This window comes from Hyperoodon ampullatus (assembly GCF_949752795.1).
Source record: "Hyperoodon ampullatus genome assembly, chromosome: 11".
NCBI classification, from domain to species: domain Eukaryota; kingdom Metazoa; phylum Chordata; class Mammalia; order Artiodactyla; family Ziphiidae; genus Hyperoodon; species Hyperoodon ampullatus.
This window is the reverse complement of record NC_136924.1, coordinates 80,246,218-80,264,391: the sequence shown is the minus strand read 5'-3', so window position 1 is coordinate 80,264,391 and position 18,174 is coordinate 80,246,218. Positions and strand designations below refer to the sequence as shown.

Below are 18,174 nucleotides of genomic sequence, written 5' to 3'. Positions count from 1 at the left end.
AGGAGAGGCACCTGGGAGATGAAAGGTTACTCTCAGGAAGCTGGCCAAGGAGGGAAGACAGTAGCAAGGAAAAAAAATCCCTAGAATTCTGGAAAGGGGTTTCTTCCTCAAAGGGAAGAGACTTGAGCCCATTTATCGAAGCATAGAAGGAAATGTGAAAGAGAATGAGCTTAAAATGCTGATAACTGTTCAAACAAAGACCAGAAAGGAGTTAACTTTGAATAGAAGGCGACCCATTCTTCCTCTATGACTGGAGGGAAGCTAAAAAACCACCTGCCGCAGCTCTCACACAGAGGTCTTAGTTCTTGAAGGTTTCAGGGAATAAGGTCAGGAAGGAAGGAGCAAAGATTTGGGGGGGGGGCGGGTAAAAGCAGTGTGAATGAGTGCCACTCCTGCCCCTTCCCAGAATGCCACCTGCAGGGCCAAAGTCGGGAGGAAGAACAGCGGAGGCTTGCTGGCCTCACCCGTGCTCCCACTGCTGCCTCTGGGGTCACTGGGGGTCTGTTAAATGTTCAATATAACGGAAGCTCTTTCTCCTTCTTAGAGAAGCTCATAGCCAAACCGAAAAGCGGAGGAGAGATAAAATGAACCACCTGATTGAAAAACTGTCTGCGATGATCCCTCAGTGCAATCCCATGGCACGGAAACTGGACAAACTGACAGTTTTAAGAATGGCTGTTGAACACTTGAGATCTTTAAAAGGTGAGTTTGAAAATGGCCTCCACACTGGGGTTTGTGAAGTCTTCCCTGGAATTGAAGTCCCTGATGGGTTTGTTTTGTTGTTATTGGCTCCTGAGATTTTATACAGGTGTGTCTTTCAACTTTATAGGTATTCATTTTGATGCTTGTCTGTATTCTGTATGTGGAGAAAATACTAATTGGAGGTCAGAAAACTTGGTTTCACTAAAAACTTCATCTTGAGTTTACTATGTGAACTTGAAAAGCCTTTATATTTCTACTAGTTTTCTCATACATAATATGAAGATAAAACCTGCTGTACATACCTCTCAATAATTTAGAAGTTTTTAAATGTTAGTTATTATAATTTTAAGTTATTGACAGATATCCACTATTAGCAAAGAAAACCTCCTTAAATTCAGCAATTTCTCTTAAAACTTTATTCAGACTTGTAAGTAGCACCTGAAAATGCATCACACCTTACTATTCTAAGATATTCTCACGTTTACGAGACATTGGGTGAAGGAGGTCCTTAGCTGATGCTTCTTGGGGCGTGCGTGATCGTTTCTGACTTTAGAAGTTCCCCTATTTGAGCTTGAATTTTAAATCAAAGCATAATAAGTATTCTGTGTATATGTGTAGTCAAAATCACATCTGGTTTGGGAATAACCCTGGTCTGGTGGGTAGAATGATGGAAATAGAATTGAGTTTTAGGTACAAGAATGTTAATGACATAAATTCATACCGAGATGATCAGAAGACCCAGCAGAGGAGTTCGCTGCAGACCACTGAGAAGCCTCTCAAAGTTCAGATTTGTAAAGATCTAAAAGATTATAGTGAAATCTGGCTCAAAAAGTATAAGAAAGCGGGCTTCCCTGGTGGCACAGTGGTTGAGAGTCCGCCTGCCGATGCAGGGGACACGGGTTCGTGCCCCGGTCCGGGAAGATCCCACATGCCGCGGAGCGGCTGGGCCCGTGAGCCATGGCCGCTGAGCCTGCGCGTCCGGAGCCTGTGCTCCGCAACGGGAGAGGCCACAACAGTGAGAGGCCCGCATACCGCAAAAAAAAAAAAAAAAAAGTATAAGAAAGGAATAAGCAAAGGAAGACCAAGGGTCTTCTTTAGATCTCTGTCCTATGCTGCATGCCAGGAAAAGGAATCTGTTTCAGGGAAAAGCAAGTTCTGTGGTCTGAACATAGAGACCTTGCCAAGTCAAGTTAAAGTAGCTTAGAAGAGGGCAGTGTTCCCTGGACTCCAGGTGCAAACTGCAGCCCAGACAAAGAGGATCTTACTTCTTACTGAGCCAAAAAGTCCTGGCAAATCTGTTCGGATTGGAGGAGGAGGGGGCATTGGCAAATTAGGAGGTAAAACTAGAGACAGCTATTAAAGGGCTATTCAGCAATAATTTGTGCAAGTTGTACTTTAAATCACCTTCCTTAGATCTCCACAGATGGTAGAAAAATGACTTGTGCACTCTGATCAGCTGACTGCATGCAGATCTGGAGTGCAGGCAGTGGGGAAAAGCAAGTTCAGCCCTTGATCCCTTCAGTGCCATGCAGAGAGCAGCCCAGGTGTTGGGGGACTGCCTGGCAGGCTTCCTTTAGGGAGTGTGATAGGAGGTCTTTGGTTCATAAGAGTCTATTGTGAAAGAAGATTCTCTTTTACCCACAACTGGGTCTTGCATAAGTTGTATGCAACACTTCCCTTAAATCTTTTAGCAGTGAACATTAGCAGGCTCAGCTGAGGTCATTTGCTTGCAACCCTAAAATTACCCAACAGTTTTCACATTCACAGCGTCCTGGCAGAAGAGGACCTAATGGAAAAGCCATGAATCAGTCAACTAACTCAACAAACATGAAATGAGCATCCGCTCGGTTCCTGTCCTGTGCTGGGGTTAGGAAAATGAAGGAGGCAAGATCTCTGGGCTGGAGGGGCTCATGGTGGACAAGGGAGACAGACCCCGGAGGAGATCATTAACACCCAGTGTGATAAATGTTATGTGGAAGTCTGCCTGGGACGAGGGGCAGAGGCAGCTCAGTAGGGAGGAGACGCTGCCTGAATCCAGAAGGGATTCTTTGGAACAGAGCGTAGATTTCACCATTGGCCCTGCTAAGCTGAAGCGAGGTGGTCACGTACGCATCACACATCCTGACCAGATCCTTAGTCAGTGCTACCCACGGATGAGGTGACTTAAAGCAGCTGGGGCTGCATTCCAGTGCCCTAGGCAGAGTGTACCCCAACTGGATCCACAAACGCCCAGATGCCAGATCATGAGAAGGCTGCACGTGGATGGTCCACACGTCATTACTTTGAAGACAGAGGATGGTGAAATGATTTTTTTCTCTACACTCTGCAGCAGTGCTTTGCAGACTATCTGGGGGGAGAGCAAGTGTTCCCCACCCCCATCCATTGTGAAATAAGGTACAATTAATTAGTGGAAAAACGCTCATGGGCTGGGATGCCACAACAGTGTTACGTTTCCATAAACGTGTCTAAATGTGTATTCTTAATTTCTGTGCTCATCCCACCACGGTGTGATGACGACAGTGGTTTGCAGACCCCATTTGGAGTAAGCCTTCTTCTGCAGCAGCAGGCACTTTCTGAGAACCTGCGTGGGTCTGAATACCTTGGAGCCAATAATGCATGGGTGGGTCCTGGAGGCAAACCTGGGTTCGAATCCTGGCTCCCTGCCTTAACTGCCATGGGACTTAAGTTATTTCACATTCTAATCCTCAACTCCCACAGCTGTGAAACGGGTAATGCATTGCCTCATAGGGTTGTTGTTAAGGACGAGTGTAAAGGGTGAGCACAGTGTTTCTCTTTTTTTCATTATTCTTTCTTTTACTGCAGTAGAGTTGATTTACAATGTTGTGTTAGTTTCAGGTGTACAGCAAAGTCTATATTGAGCTATACATATACAGTAGGTCCTTGTTGTTCGTTTTGTGTCCATTAATCCCAAATTCCTGATTTATCCCTCCCCCAACACCTTTCCCCTTTGGTAACCACAAGTTTGAGTCTATGTCTGTGAGTCTGTTTCTGTTTTGTAAATCCTGTTTCTGTTATTTGTATCATTTTTTTAGGTTCCACATATAAGTGATATCATATGATGTTTGTCCTAAGACAGATATCAGAGAAAGAGCACAGGGTTTCTTTTTTTTTTTTAACAGCTTTATTGGAGTATAATTGCTTTACAATGGAGTGTTAGTTTCTGCTTTATAACAAAGTGAATCAGTTATACATATACATATGTTCCCATATCTCTTCCCTCTTGTGTCTCCCTCCCTCCTACCCTCCCTATCCCAGCCCTCTAGGTGGCCACAAAGCACCGAGCTGATCTCCAAGCACAGGGTTTCTTGATGCTGGAGGTGGTGGTCAGAGGACAGGAGGAGGAATTGTTACTGTCATATTGATCATTATTATCCTTATCATGATAATGATCATTGTCATACTGTCATTTTTTAATGATAGTGATGAACTTTATAAATAAGTCAGTGATCACATTTCCTCATTTATTTTTGCCACCAGGATCTGAGAATCAACTTTGTCACTGCCCTTTGGCCGGCACACAGAATCGCATGACTTGCATTTTGTTAGCTCGCCTCACCCTAGCTTCAGCGCTTTGCTGACTGCCCTCTTTTTCTCCCTGGCACGTCCTCACGTCCTCACATCCTCACTCTCCTACTTCGTCAGGGCTCGCCCATTCTGGCTGCCTGACACTGACTGGCTTTCCTCAGCACGATTCCGCCAGCCTCGCTTCAGGCCAGCCTGGAAGTGTCAGCGCCTCACTCACATTGATTTATTCCTGTGCCTGGCCTGGCATGCGGAGTCTGCGTCTTTCATCCCTTTCTCAACTCCCTCCTACCAGGCTACTGGGTAGTAATAATAATAAGAACAAGAAGTCATTTGGGGAAATTCTTTGAGGGCTACCTAGAAGGTAGATTCCAAAAGAGATTTCATTCGCTTATGCCAGGCCTTTTAGGGGTGCTGCCTCTCTGAGAAGACTTTACCAAATCACTCCATGAGTGTGTGTGATTTTCTGGTTTTGTTTTTTCCCCACCACTTCGGTAGTTGGTGAGTTTCAGCTATAAATTCATCCAAGGACCAATTAATGGTTAACATGTCTCAGGGTGTTACCCTACCTTTCTTGTGCAAAAGCGTCTTTCCTTGAGGTGCCTAGAAGGAGGGGTTTAGGGTTAGGGAGGTTGGGAAGTGTAAGGGAGGGAAATGTGATTTACTTTTGAATCACCCTTGCTTGGAGGTTATCTGGGGACAGCACACCTTGGCTTGATGAAGTGTCCCCTGCGCCCCCTTGTGGCCATGAAGGGCTTTCCCTGTCAAGGTTGGTGGATGCCCTCAAGACAAACGTACTTTTAGTTGTTCCCTTACTTCTCTCAGGTCAAATTTTACCTAGCTTTGACATGATCATTACTTATCATTTTCCCAGCTCTTCTGGTTTCTTTAGAGACTTTCCTTTTAATACAGTAACCTCTGTGCTAAGGGCTTAAGGTGAATTATTTCATTTATATTTTATACATTTTTTTGTATTATCAGAAGTCTCCATATGATCGTTAAAGGGTCATGTGGGAAATCTTATGAATCCATAAAATTTGCTTAGAATTCCAGAATCTCTCTATTCAGGGTAATTCATATGATCAGTTTTAATAAGCTAAGAAATTATAAAAATAACCAGAGTCATGAATATTGTTGCATGTTATTATAATGTTATAGATAATATATCGCACTTTATTACTTTTCAATATACAGCTCTTACTGTCTGCACACTTGAGTATAATGGAATAAGTAGTTCTAAGAATTTACAGTCTGAGAGGCAGGACATTGCAATCTAGTAATAACGAAGAAAGAGAATGATTACAGAAGAGGTCTTAGAGTGTGCTAAAAGAGAAAATACCATCATCATCGTTGTCACCAATAGCAAGAGCAGCATTGCTAATGTTCACTGAGCATTTACTACATTTCCATCTCTATTTTTTTTTAGAGAAATACTCTATTTTATTTATTTATTTATTTATTTATTTATTTATTTATTTATATTTTTGGCTCCGTTGGGTCTTCTTTGCTACACGTGGGCTTTCTCTAGTTGCAGTGACTGCGGGGCTACTCTTTGTTGTGGTGTGCGGGCTTCTCATTGTGGTGGCTTCTCTTGTTGCGGAGCACGGGCTCTAGGCACGCGGGCTCAGTAGATGTGGATCAGGGGCTCAGTAGTTGTGGCTCGCGGGCTCTAGAGCGCAGGCTCAGTAGTTGTGGCGCATGGGCTTAGTTGTTCCGCGGCACGTGGGATCTTCCCGGATCAGGGCTCGAACCCATGTCCCCTGCATTGGCAGGTGGATTCTTAACCACTGCGCCACCAGGGAAGTCCCTCCATCTCTATTTTTAATAACTATTTGACTTCTTTATTTTCAGGTATGACACGTTCTTATGCAGGAAATAATTACAGACCTTCATTCATTCAGGATAATGAGCTCAGACACTTAATTCTTAAGGTAAGTTAAGAGATATGTTTGCCTAAGTTGCATTTGTCCTTTCATTTTTGTTTGAATGGGAGGAAGATTTTTAGTTCTAAAAATCCCTGTTCTAAACATACAGGACTCTGTATTATACCAAATTTCCTTTAAGATAAAAATTTAAGTTATGCAAGTAAATATGTCTTATTAGTTTGGGCTAATGAATATAGAGGCAGAGGATAGGTACTTTCCAAAGGAGAGAGCATAGCTTGTCTTTAATGCTAAGCTCCTTACACTGCCTGGTGCCCTCACTTCCCACACAATAGGCTCTTTTCCCCACTCTTGGCACCTCCTTCAGGCCATCTACCTTGTACTCAGTTCCTTCAGGATCCTGTTCTCTGCAGACGAGCCAGCCACTGCTTACTGAATGAGTTATTAGTCGATGCTCTGCCATTTCTGTCCTCATCCTTTCACGTGCATGCCTGGGTTTCAGATTCTCTGGTCTACAGGTTTATTTGACGTGGAAAATATGACCATGTCATTGGCTTATCCTGCTCCCAGGAGGTAATACATGTTTTGATCTTGTGCTATTACTACTAGGCTTTATGCCTTAGTATGATTAAATAGAAAGATTTTTGATACACCTTTGTCCGTTTTTCTTTTAATTTTTTTAAAGAGCCCCTTTTTTATTTGAAAAGCTGAATTCAAATACAGTATTCCTGATGCTTCCTTCATCCCAGTCTGCACAGTCCTTCCATCTCAGTGCATCCACAGGCAACCATTATTGATGTGTTTTGATATCTTTACAGAGTTTCTGTATGAGTATAGAATTCGACATAGGTAATTTTTATATTTTGAAATATCTCAACTAGATATTCCATGCCTGGACTTTCCAAGTCAAAAACATTACTTTAGACTGGGGTTCAGTTTGATTTTATCAGTCTTTTTATGTACTAAGAAAATTTCTTAAAATTAATTTTACTAGCTCTTATGACCACTCTACTAGTTTTATTGCTACAATAATTTCCTCAAAATCTGAATGTATGTGTATGAGAGAGACAGAAGATATCTTTTAAAATATTCACTTTGTATTTTTAAATCCTAGACTGCAGAAGGCTTCCTATTTGTGGTTGGATGTGAAAGAGGAAAAATTCTCTTCATTTCTAAATCAGTCTCCAAAATACTTAATTATGATCAGGTATCCAAAACTGAGGATATTTTCTTACTATGTTTATTTTTTAAAAATTTTTTTTGGGGGGTGGCTGCATCAGGTCTTAGTTGAGGCATGCAGGATCTTTCGTTGTGGTGTGGGCTCTTTGGCACATGGGCTCTTTGTTGCGGCATACGGGCTTCTCTCTAGTTGTGGTGCATGGGCTCTAGTTTGAGGCACGCGGGCTCTCTAGTTGAGGTGCACGAGCTCGGTAGTTGCGGCATGTGGGCTTAGTTGCCCCATGGCATGTGGAATCTTAGTTCCCCAGCCAGGGATTGAACCCGTGTCCCCTGCATTAGAAGGCGATTCTTTACCACTGGACCACCAGGGAAGTCCCACTGTGTTTATTTTGTAAAAAAAAAAGAAACATATCTTGAAGCTCTTTTTCTGAACTCTTTCTTCCCATTGGGCTGTGGGATTGGCTTCTGCTAAGTTAGAACTAAGAGAGATGGGAAGATGTGTGGAAAAAGTATGAATTTTTGTTATTGACAGGAGTGTTCACTTCCTTCAGCAAGTTATTTCATTTTCCTGAATCTCAGCTTCCTCCTATGTAAACAGTGGAATTTATGATTATACCTGTCTCTCAGGATGTAAGCACTAAATACGATATCATATTTGAGTGTCTGAAAAATATTAGTCACCCTTCTCTGTTTCCTCCAAGAGACAGCATTATTATTTATTAAGTTATACGCACTGCAAAACAGTTTTTGATCTAGGCTCTGGCAACAAACTCTGAAATACATCTTTCATTTAACTAGTGGTGTGATTGATTTGCTTCCTTGTTACTGAACACCATTTAATTTAAACTAGTTACTCAAAAACTATAGCACTGAAACCAACAGAGTGAATAAACTAGCACCTGTGGTCTCCTTCAAAATAGAAATAGAATAATAGAATACATAATAAAAATAATATATATAGCTCTATTTACAATAGCCAGGGCATGGAAGTAACCTAAGTGTCCATCAACAGATGAATGGATAAAGAAGATGTGGCACATATATACAATGGAATATTACTCAGCCATAAAAAAAATGAAACTGAGTTATTTTTAGTGAGGTGGATGGACCTAGAGTCTGTCATACAGAGTGAAGTAAGTCAGAAAGAGTAAAACAAATACCGTATGCTAACACACATATATGGAATCTTTAAAAAAAAAAAAAAAAGAAATGGTTGTGAAGAACCTAGGGGCAGGATGGGAATAAAGACACAGACCTACTACAGAATGGACTTGAGGACACGGGGAGGGGGAAGGATAAGCTGGGACAAAGTGAGAGAGTGGCATGGACATATATACACTACCAAATGTAAAACAGATAGCTAGTGGGAAGCAGCCGCATAGCACAGGGAGATCAGCTCAGTGCTTTGTGACCACCTAGAGGGGTGGGATAGGGAGGGAGATGCAAGAGGGAGGAGATATGGGAACATATGTATATGTATAGCTGATTCACTTTGTTATAAAGCAGAAACTAACACACCATTGTAAAAAAATTAATAATGATATATATAAAGATATAATAAATAATATAGAAATAAGATAGCCCCCAGCTTTAATCTTAAATAACTCCCATTAATCTCAGCCTATATTCCCCCCAAACTTGAAAATTTGGAGAGATAGAAGGCATTCATAGATAATGAGTTAAATAACAGAAAAAGATATTATGAACCTACATACAGAGGGAGTGAAAACCAGCTGGTTATAGGTGGGGACGCAAAAGCAGGGTAAGACTTGATTTTTCTATCTTCTAATTGGAAATAAAGAACATCACACACATACATACACACCAAGATACTTGACAATTCAATGTAGCTCTTAAGTTCCAAATTAGTAACATGGAGGCCAGTCCCACTGGACACTGACTTTCCATTTCAGAGACCATTCAAGAGACTCACTAACTGCTCAGGAGGACTTTGGGATCCCCATGGTACAGGGTCTGGTCTTCAGCTTTTCAGCTTCAGAAATCTGATTTGTCTATAACAGCAGAGATTGGCACAACATTGTAAATCAACTGTACTTCAATTAAAAAAACTGATTTGCTCTGAAGCAGTTCTGGGTATAGACTTATCTTAGCCAATCACACAATAGACTGATGTATAAATCAGATTGCTAGTGTTTTGTTTTGTTTTGTTTTTGATAGTGATATCTAACTGCCAAGCACTCCAGGCCACTTGGACCAGCTGGTCCATGTTTTTACCTTCTATAGGAATGTCTGCTTGGGTAATAAAGGAGTTCAGAAGAGGGGTGATCACTGTGGGCTTCACATGTGAAGTAGAATGTCTCCTAGGCTTTAAGATGAGCAGAGAAGGGGAGGAAGACATTTCAGGTTGGGAGAAGGAATCTTGGAATTCAGGGAGCAAAAGGCAATTGGCTGGATCAGCCAGGGAACTGAGTTTATAGAGAAGAGGTAATGAATTCCAGGTGATGAGACCATGCAAGCAAAGTCATGGGCTGAGGAAGGCTGTGCATGTGGGGAGAAGTGGAATGCCAAAAGAGATGTATTCCAGGTTGGATTTGAGTTATCAACAGTATGGTAATTATTTGTAAACAGTATGGTAAATTTGAGTTACACCATAAAAATCACAGGTATTCTCTGACTTCTATATTATACTGTAATATAATCTCTTTTACTAATGGTAAAGTTTAAAGTAAATAATAATATGCCTCGAAGTAACATGTGAATTGGGGATGTTACCAAGAGTAACAAGAATAAATAGAATGTTAGTTATTAGGTGTGTATATGTGGTTTGTGTGTATCCAGTTATGGGTCTGTGTGCATGTATTTTTTTCTATCTACACGTATCACTGTTTTTAACACTGACCAAGCTAAGGTCACCCAGTACAGTAAATGTACCTGAGCTTAAGAAAAAGCCACTTTAAACCAAAGAAAGAGTATCCTATGTCTGTATGAGGAAAGGTAGAAATGACATGATACTGATTTTCAATGAACATCTACCTTATAAATAGGCTAGCTTGACTGGACAAAGCTTATTTGACTTCTTACATCCAAAAGATGTTGCCGAAGTAAAGGAACAACTTTCTTCCTCTGATATTTCACCAAGAGAGAAGCTGATAGATGCCGAAAGTAAGTACTCATTTCAGCATTCTTACCATTTTATGTAAATGTAATTATTACTTCAGAGTACAGCTGTACAGTGTTTTGAAAACATTAGCTAATTATGGTTTTATCAAGAGGAGAATTATTTAGTAAACTTTATAATCATCAACCTCAGTTTAAAAAAACAATATAACTATATAGAGAATTCATGTATTTGTACACGTATATAAAAACAAATACATTCATCTGAAGATGCTTTGGGGAAAATGTGATTACTTCATATTCTCTATTTTTCATATGCTAATAAAATCTTTATAGGAAAGTATCATTTGGGATAAAAAAAATTGCTGGAGTTTTTTTATTATTTAGTTGTATGCTGAGGGACAATTATTCTCTTTCTTAAATGTGTTAGTTAGGTCTACTCAATGTGAAGGACCTTGTATAATTGTGCTTGAGAAGTATACATATTCTTTATCTTCTCCAGAAATACTTCTCTTCTCTGAAAATGCTTATTGCCTAATAATTATTTATAATATAAAAATAATAATGCTTTATGCTACTGATTACTGTTTTAGTTAAGGTTTTTTTCATTTAATTTCATTTAAATTATCTTTACTATCTGCCCACCTGGGGAAAAATATAAAGATAAATTTCAAGTGATTATAAATTATCAAAATGTGATTGCTTGACAAATACATTTTTTTTGGTATGTTTCACTTTGGGGTTTACTGTATAATGATGTCAATAACCATTTCTCAAGTAATAGGTGCCCAGAAAATGTTAGGAGATAGATTTCAAAATTATTTGAAAATATTATTTTCTACCTATTCTCTTACCTCTTTGCACTATGAAAGCTGGTTTGCAAGCTCACAGTAATTTCCACACCGGAAGGAGTTGTGTGTATTCTGGCTCAAGACGATCCTTTTTCTGTCGAATCAAGAGTTGTAAAATCTCTGTTAAAGAAGAGCACGAATGCTTACTCAACTCAAAGAAGAAAGGTATTGTCCTTTTGAGATGTCAAGTGATTTGAGGCATGGATATAAAATTAAACGTCCTAAATATTTTCTGTACAAGAAAAAAAAATAAGCTGAATGGTCAAGGCAAATAATTGAGGCCAAAAGCATTTATTTATCTAAATAATTCTGGTTCTGGTGAACCAAGACCGTGTTAAGTAGATCCAACCATAAGTGAATCACCTAAGCTACACAGCAGTCCATATGAGAGAAAACCTTGGCGGCCAACGCAACTACCTTAACATGGCTGAAATCTCTGTGATGTTTGATGCAAGTTATAAATTGAGCAGAGGCTAACATTATCAAGTTTTGTATGTGTTTTAAAGACTACCAGATTAATTTCTCTCTCCTGTGAAGAAAAGAGTTTCCACACGGACTTATTTAGTACTAATATTTCAGTCATCTCTTTGTTGTGGTGCATGGCTAGTGTCCAGGATAACCATTTTACTTCTGTAAAACCTGATCTCACCCTCTGCCCCTGGCCTAGCATCTTACTCTTTGTTTCTAAGCCTTGCAACCGCATAGGTTGCAACCTCTCTATTCTGTTTGAGAACCACTGCTTTAAATTCTTGTGTCAAGTATGAGATTCTTTGGGAACACAAGAGGAGGAAAGGGCAAGAAAGAGGAGAGGAAGAGGGGATGCCCTGGGCAGCAGTGCCGAGACTGGTGCTGAGGTTCTGTGGGTGTAGAGTCCTCCCCCACTTGCATTTTCCCGCAGCTTCTATCACAATCTTGTTTCTAACAAGGTTACTACATATTGTCTATGCTTACGGAACAGTGATAGAAATAAGCCTGAGATCGTTGCCTGACATAATAGTCTAATTAAATAGATTTTGGTCAGTCAGTTATTCATTGAGTACCTACTGTGTGCCGGGTGCTGTATCAAATACAAAGTACACATTGGAAACAGGCAGACAAATCATGGCTCTAGTGAACTTCCTATTACAGGGACAGGAAGCAGTCAATTAACATATAAATTAATAAATATTTTAAGAAAGTGCAATGAAGTCCATAAAATGAGATAATGAGGATAGGGACTAGGGAAAGGGAGTTACTTTACAGTACTAAGAGAAGGTCTCTCTTAGGGGACATTTGAGCTGAGACCAGAATGATGAGAAGGAGTCAGCTGTGCAAAAATCTATGGGAAGAAATTCCCGACAGAAAGATAAGTATAGAGACCTGGAGGTAGGAAGAACTTGGTATCTGGGGGCTCAACAGAGACCAGTGTGACTGCATCCTAGATGTGGAAGATGGCATTAGGAAGAGAGGAAGCTGGGGCCAGATCTGGGGGTCCATAGGGGCTGGGGCAGTGGTGTGCTAGGCAGTGTTTAACAACCAGCTCTCTGAGTAGAGTTCTGATATGGATGTTGGTTCATATTTTCCTTTACATTAATAAGTAAGATAAAAGTTTTGTTTAAAAAACTAAAAACAGAGTTACCATATGATCCAGGGATCCCACTCCTGGGCATATATCTAGAGAAAATGATATTTCAAAAAGATACATGAACCCCTGTGTTCATAGCAGCACTGTTTACAATAGCCAAGACATGGAAGCAACCTAAATGTCTATGGACAGATGAATGGATAAAGAAAATGTGGTGCATATATACAATGGAATATTACTCAGCCATAAAAAGGAATGAAATAATGCCATTTGTAGCAACATGGATGGACCTAGAGATTATCATACAAAGTGAAGTAAGCCAGACAAAGACCAATATCATATGATATCACTTATATGTGGAATCTGAAAAGAAATGATACAAAAGAATCTATGTCCAAAACAGAGAGCGACCCACAGGCATAGAAAAGAAACTTATGTTTACCAGAGGGGAAGTGGGGCGGGGATAAATTAGGAGTTTGGGATTAACAGATACACACTACGGTATATAAAACAGATAAACAACAAGGACCTACTGTATAAAGCTGGGAACTATACTCAGTATTTTGTAATGACCTATAAGGAAAAAGAATCTGAAAAAGAATATATATATATATGTATCACTTTGCTGTACACCTGACACTAACACCACATTGTAAATCAACTATACTCCAATTAAAAAAAAAAGAAATTACTAGAAGATGAAAAGAAGTAACCAGTAGATAAAGTTTTATACACATAGATAAAAGCACATGCATATTTATGATGGTGAAAAAATAAAAACAAATATAGATTCCAACAACATAAGAGTGGTTAAGTAGCTATGACACAGCTACATGATGGTATATTATGCAACCATTAGAATCATTTATAAGGAATTTGTAATAACACTGTAAAGTTATCACAATGATATGCAAATAATGCGGAGTATACACTATGATTTCAATTACTATAATAACAACTATAGAAAAAATTCTAAAAGGAAGTAATTCTAAATAGTAGTATTAGTTGGTGAAATTTGGCTATACTTCAATTAAAAAAGATAAAAGTGAAACCATGAAGACATATTGTCGGAACTTCACTCATTTTTTTTAATGATATGAGTGACTTTGCTGAAATAGTTTTTTAATACTGGAAGATTATTTACTCAATTTTTTAGTGCTATTCACTATATAACAACTATAGACACAATGCACTTTTAAGTTAAATCTTCATTATTAACATTTTGTCCATTGCTTTCATAGGCAGGAAAAAAAACAATAAATCAAGCCCCAATTTGTAGCTTTGCCAATTTCTGTGGTGTAAATCATCACAGTATGGCTACTTTCGAGCTACCAACATGGGGTCATTAGAGTAGGGAAGGGATGTACAACAACACGACATTATATGGTATTATGGTCAAAAAGGATTTTTTTCAATAAATGTTTATTAAGTACACACTATGGGCCAAACCCTGTTCTATACTCTAGAGCCAGAGCAGCAAACAAACCAAAAACCTTGCTGAGTGATTAGTGCTATAAAGATAAAGAAAATAGAATAAGACATTAGAATTTAGAACCAGATCTCAAATCACTGTTTCACAATGTGTTAAAACATGGTTTTAGGGCTTCCTTGGTGGTGCAGTGGTTAAGAATCCGCCTGCCAATGCAGGGGACATACGTTCAAGCCCTGGTCTGGGAAGATCCCACATGCCGCAGAGCAACTAAGCCCGTGTGCCACAACTACTGAGCCTGCGTTCTAGAGCCCACGAGCCACAACTACTGAGCCCATGTGCCACAACTACTGAAGCCCACGCGCCTAGAGCCTGTGCTCCGCAATAAGAGAAGCCACTGCAATGAGAAGCCCGCGCACCACAACCAAGAATAGCCCCCGCTCTCTGCAACAAGAGAAGCCACTGCAATGAGAAACCCACGCACCACGACCAAGAGTAGCCCCCGCTCGCCACAACTAGAGAAAGCCTGCGCACAGCAACAAAGACATAATGCAGCCAAAAATAAAAATAAATAAATTTTAAAAAACATGGTTTTAAACAATAATAAGGCATAATTAATCATATTGATGCATTAAATAATATGTATTATAATTTTTAAAGAACAGAAAAGTTTTACCACTAATAAAATTTGCTCCTAAAACCTTGTTTTTCCTCTTTTTTCTCTTGTATTTAAAATTTTAGTTTTGTGTTGATAATGCACATAATATGTTAGTACAAAAGTGGATGTATATAATATATACACATGAAGGGTGCTTACAGTTTTGTTTTGCTTTTTGCGGTATGCGGGCCTCTCACTGTTGTGGCCTCTCCCGTTGCGGAGCACAGGCTCCAGACACGCAGGCTCAGCGGCCATGGCTCACGGGCCCAGCCGCTCCGCAGCATATGGGATCCTCCCGGACCGGGGCACGAAGCCGTGTCCCCTGCATTGGCGGGCGGACTCTCAACCACTGTGCCACCAGGGAAGCCCGCTTACAGTTTTTTTATAGCATGCAAAATAATGTTTGAAGGCCATTGCTTTAGAGATTAGAAAAGTAATAGATGAGTCACAGGATACCCCTAGGAACATCTCTGTACTGTGAGAAAGACTTTTTTCATGTTATATGAGGTCCAGTGGGAGCTAAGTGACCACTGCCATCACCGCAGTAACTTATGAAGTACTAAATCAGACACCCTGAGTCTGCCCCCCTTAGGACTTCATATTAAGACCACAGGAAGGTCAAGACATGTAGACCAGCTAGGAGAACCTCACAGAAACATTTCAAAAGATCTGTCCCTGAATAAGGAAGACTACAGGATGATCAGTGGAGATATGAAAGATTTAAGAGGACAGCCTGGTGATGTGCTTCTCCACCATAATGAAGGTTTAATCCTGAATTGACAAGTGCCCAGTATGGAAGAAAAGATTGGTGCCTGTCAAGCCTGTGGCCCTGGAGGCTTCCCAGACTCAGATCTCCAAAACAGGATGCCAACAGCAGCACCAGGGCATCCTGCTGGAAGGAATGGAGAATGCAAGCCCATTGGCAGATCCTGGACCATTAAAGCACAGGCAACACCTCTTTCCAGGAAATCTTCCCTGACACCCTTCCCTTGCTGGTTGGCTTGAGTCCCCAGTACCCGCTTTTGCTAATCCATTAATAATCCTGAGCATCTCTTATATCACGGCCCATTCCACACTGTGTCAAAATTATTAGTTTTGTTTGCCTCGCACACTAAACTGAGAGCTTCATTTCTCTTTCCATGATGCCTGGCACACAGTAGGCACTGAAACATTTACTGAAGGCATAAGTGACCATCCTCTTGCCCTCTGTTCCTGATTCAAACCACATCATTGCTCTGCAGTCTACAAGAACAATTAAGAATCCAGTGAATTAGTCTACATTATAGTGTTTTACTTTCACCAAAGAAGCAATTTAAACACATTTTGAGATTTTTTTCCCCCAAGACATTTTGAGCAAATACTATGGACCGAATTATGTCCCCTAAAATCCATATGTTGAAGTCCAGTGTGGTCGTATTTGGAGATGGGACCTTTGGGAGATAATTAGGTTTAGGTGAGGTCATGAGGGTGAGGCCCTCCTTCTAAGAGGAGACCCCAGAGAGTTTGCTGTCTGTGAGCACACAGCGAGATGGTAGCTGTCTGTGAGCTAGGATGAGAGTCCCCACCAGAACTCAACTATGCTGCCATCCTGATCTCAGAGCTCCAGCCTCCAGAACTGTGAGGAAATAAACTTCTGTTATTTAAGCCACTCAGCCTGTAGTGCTTTGTTATGCGGGCCCCAGCTGACTAGGATGAGAAACAGCTTGGATCATTTTTCTCTACTGGAATTCCAATAAGTAAATCTGAAAAGGCTCTGCAGTGGAAACCAAAGGCATCTTGGCCTTGCTGAAAATAAATGTATGTTTATTAAGTTGGCATTTTACAGTTTGTCTTGAAATACGGCACTACGAGTCACAAATCGGTGGTAGGACTCTACCTTGTCTAGGCTCATCCTTTCTTTTACCTTAGAGTTTTCATTTTTTTTGTTGTGGTTGTTGTGGTTGTTGTTGTTGTTGTTGTTGCGGTACGCGGGCCTCTCACTGTTGTGGCCTCTCCCCCTGTGGAGCGCAGGCTCCAGACGCGCAGGCTCAGCGGCCATGGCTCACGGGCCCAGCCGCTCCGCGGCATGTGGGATCTTCCCGGACCGTGGCACGAACCCGTGTCCCCTGCATCGGCAGGCGGACTCTCAACCACTGCGCCACCAGGGAAGCCCTCATTTCATTTTTTGTCAAATTCTAGGACAGCACATGACTGAATATATACAGTCAGTCACTAATAATAATCTTAGAGGTATAATGCTTTCTGTGTCTGGCCTTTTAACCCTTTGTAAAGATACCAAAAGGAAAGTGAGATATCTTCTGTGAAACTACATGGTACTGTGGTAGCATTCCAAAGCAGTCTTGTAAATACTGAATCTTAAGCAAAAACACATGTGTATAGTCATAGGTTAAAAAAAAAAAATCCAAGCAGCATTCTTGAAGAATGTAATAATCAAACTTATAGTCCTTCCATGTGGTTTCTAAAAGGATTTTTTTTTAATTATAAGTTTTAGAGATGTATAAGAGAGGCAGGGAAAGTTTCTTTCCTTTGAAATACATATTGATAATTCTACTGGGAAAATACAGATACTTCAAAAATATCTGGTAAATGGTCAATTGGAGCTAATTTATAGTTGAATTCTGTGATGCATTAAAGAAACTGAAATATCTTTAAGTCCCTCCATTGTCCCAGGTTCTTATACTAGATCCTGCTTCACAACAGCCGTGCTGGTGGACAGGCTTTAGGACAGAGTGGACAGGGCCTGGGCTCTGAATTCAATAGAGGTTTTTTTGTTTGTTTGTTTTGTTTTGTTTTTTTGCAGTATGCGGGCCTCTCACTGTTGTGGCCTCTCCCGTTGCGGAGCACAGGCTCCGGACGCGCAGGCTCAGCGGCCATGGCTCACGGGCCCAGCCACTTCACGGCATGTGGGATCCTCCCGGACCGGGGCACGAACCCATGTCCCCTGCATCGGCAGGCGGACTCCCAACCACTGCGCCACCAGGGAAGCCCTCAATAGAGTTTTAATGTCAGGTCTGCTGCTTAACAACTGTGCGACGTTAGGCAAGTTCCTCTCAATATATGGGAAATGGGTGGGTGGACTGAATTGTGTTTCCCCTAAATCCACATGTAGAAGGCCTTATTCCCAATGTGCCTGTATTTGGAGACAGGGCCTTTAAAGAGGTAATAAAGGTTAAGGGAGGTCATAAGAGTGGGGCCCTAATCCGCTATGACTGGTATCCTCATAAGAGGAGGAGAAGACACCAGGGGTGCATACACGCAGAGGAGGCCAGCTGAGGGTGCAGTGAGAG

General features: G+C 40.8%; 1 protein-coding gene across 1 annotated transcript in view; it reads left to right on the top strand.

Moving 5' to 3' along the window:
* BMAL2 (basic helix-loop-helix ARNT like 2) overlaps positions 1 to 18,174 on the top strand; it is a gene marked incomplete at both ends in the record, with an annotated part of 92,853 nt that overhangs the window by 52,499 nt on the left and 22,180 nt on the right. Inside the window, 5 exons of the mRNA XM_079714728.1 lie at positions 545 to 702; positions 6,097 to 6,176; positions 7,243 to 7,335; positions 10,313 to 10,430; positions 11,258 to 11,401. Coding sequence (XP_079570854.1) covers positions 545 to 702; positions 6,097 to 6,176; positions 7,243 to 7,335; positions 10,313 to 10,430; positions 11,258 to 11,401 — 593 coding nt within the window. The remainder of the gene's footprint in view (positions 1 to 544; positions 703 to 6,096; positions 6,177 to 7,242; positions 7,336 to 10,312; positions 10,431 to 11,257; positions 11,402 to 18,174) is intronic.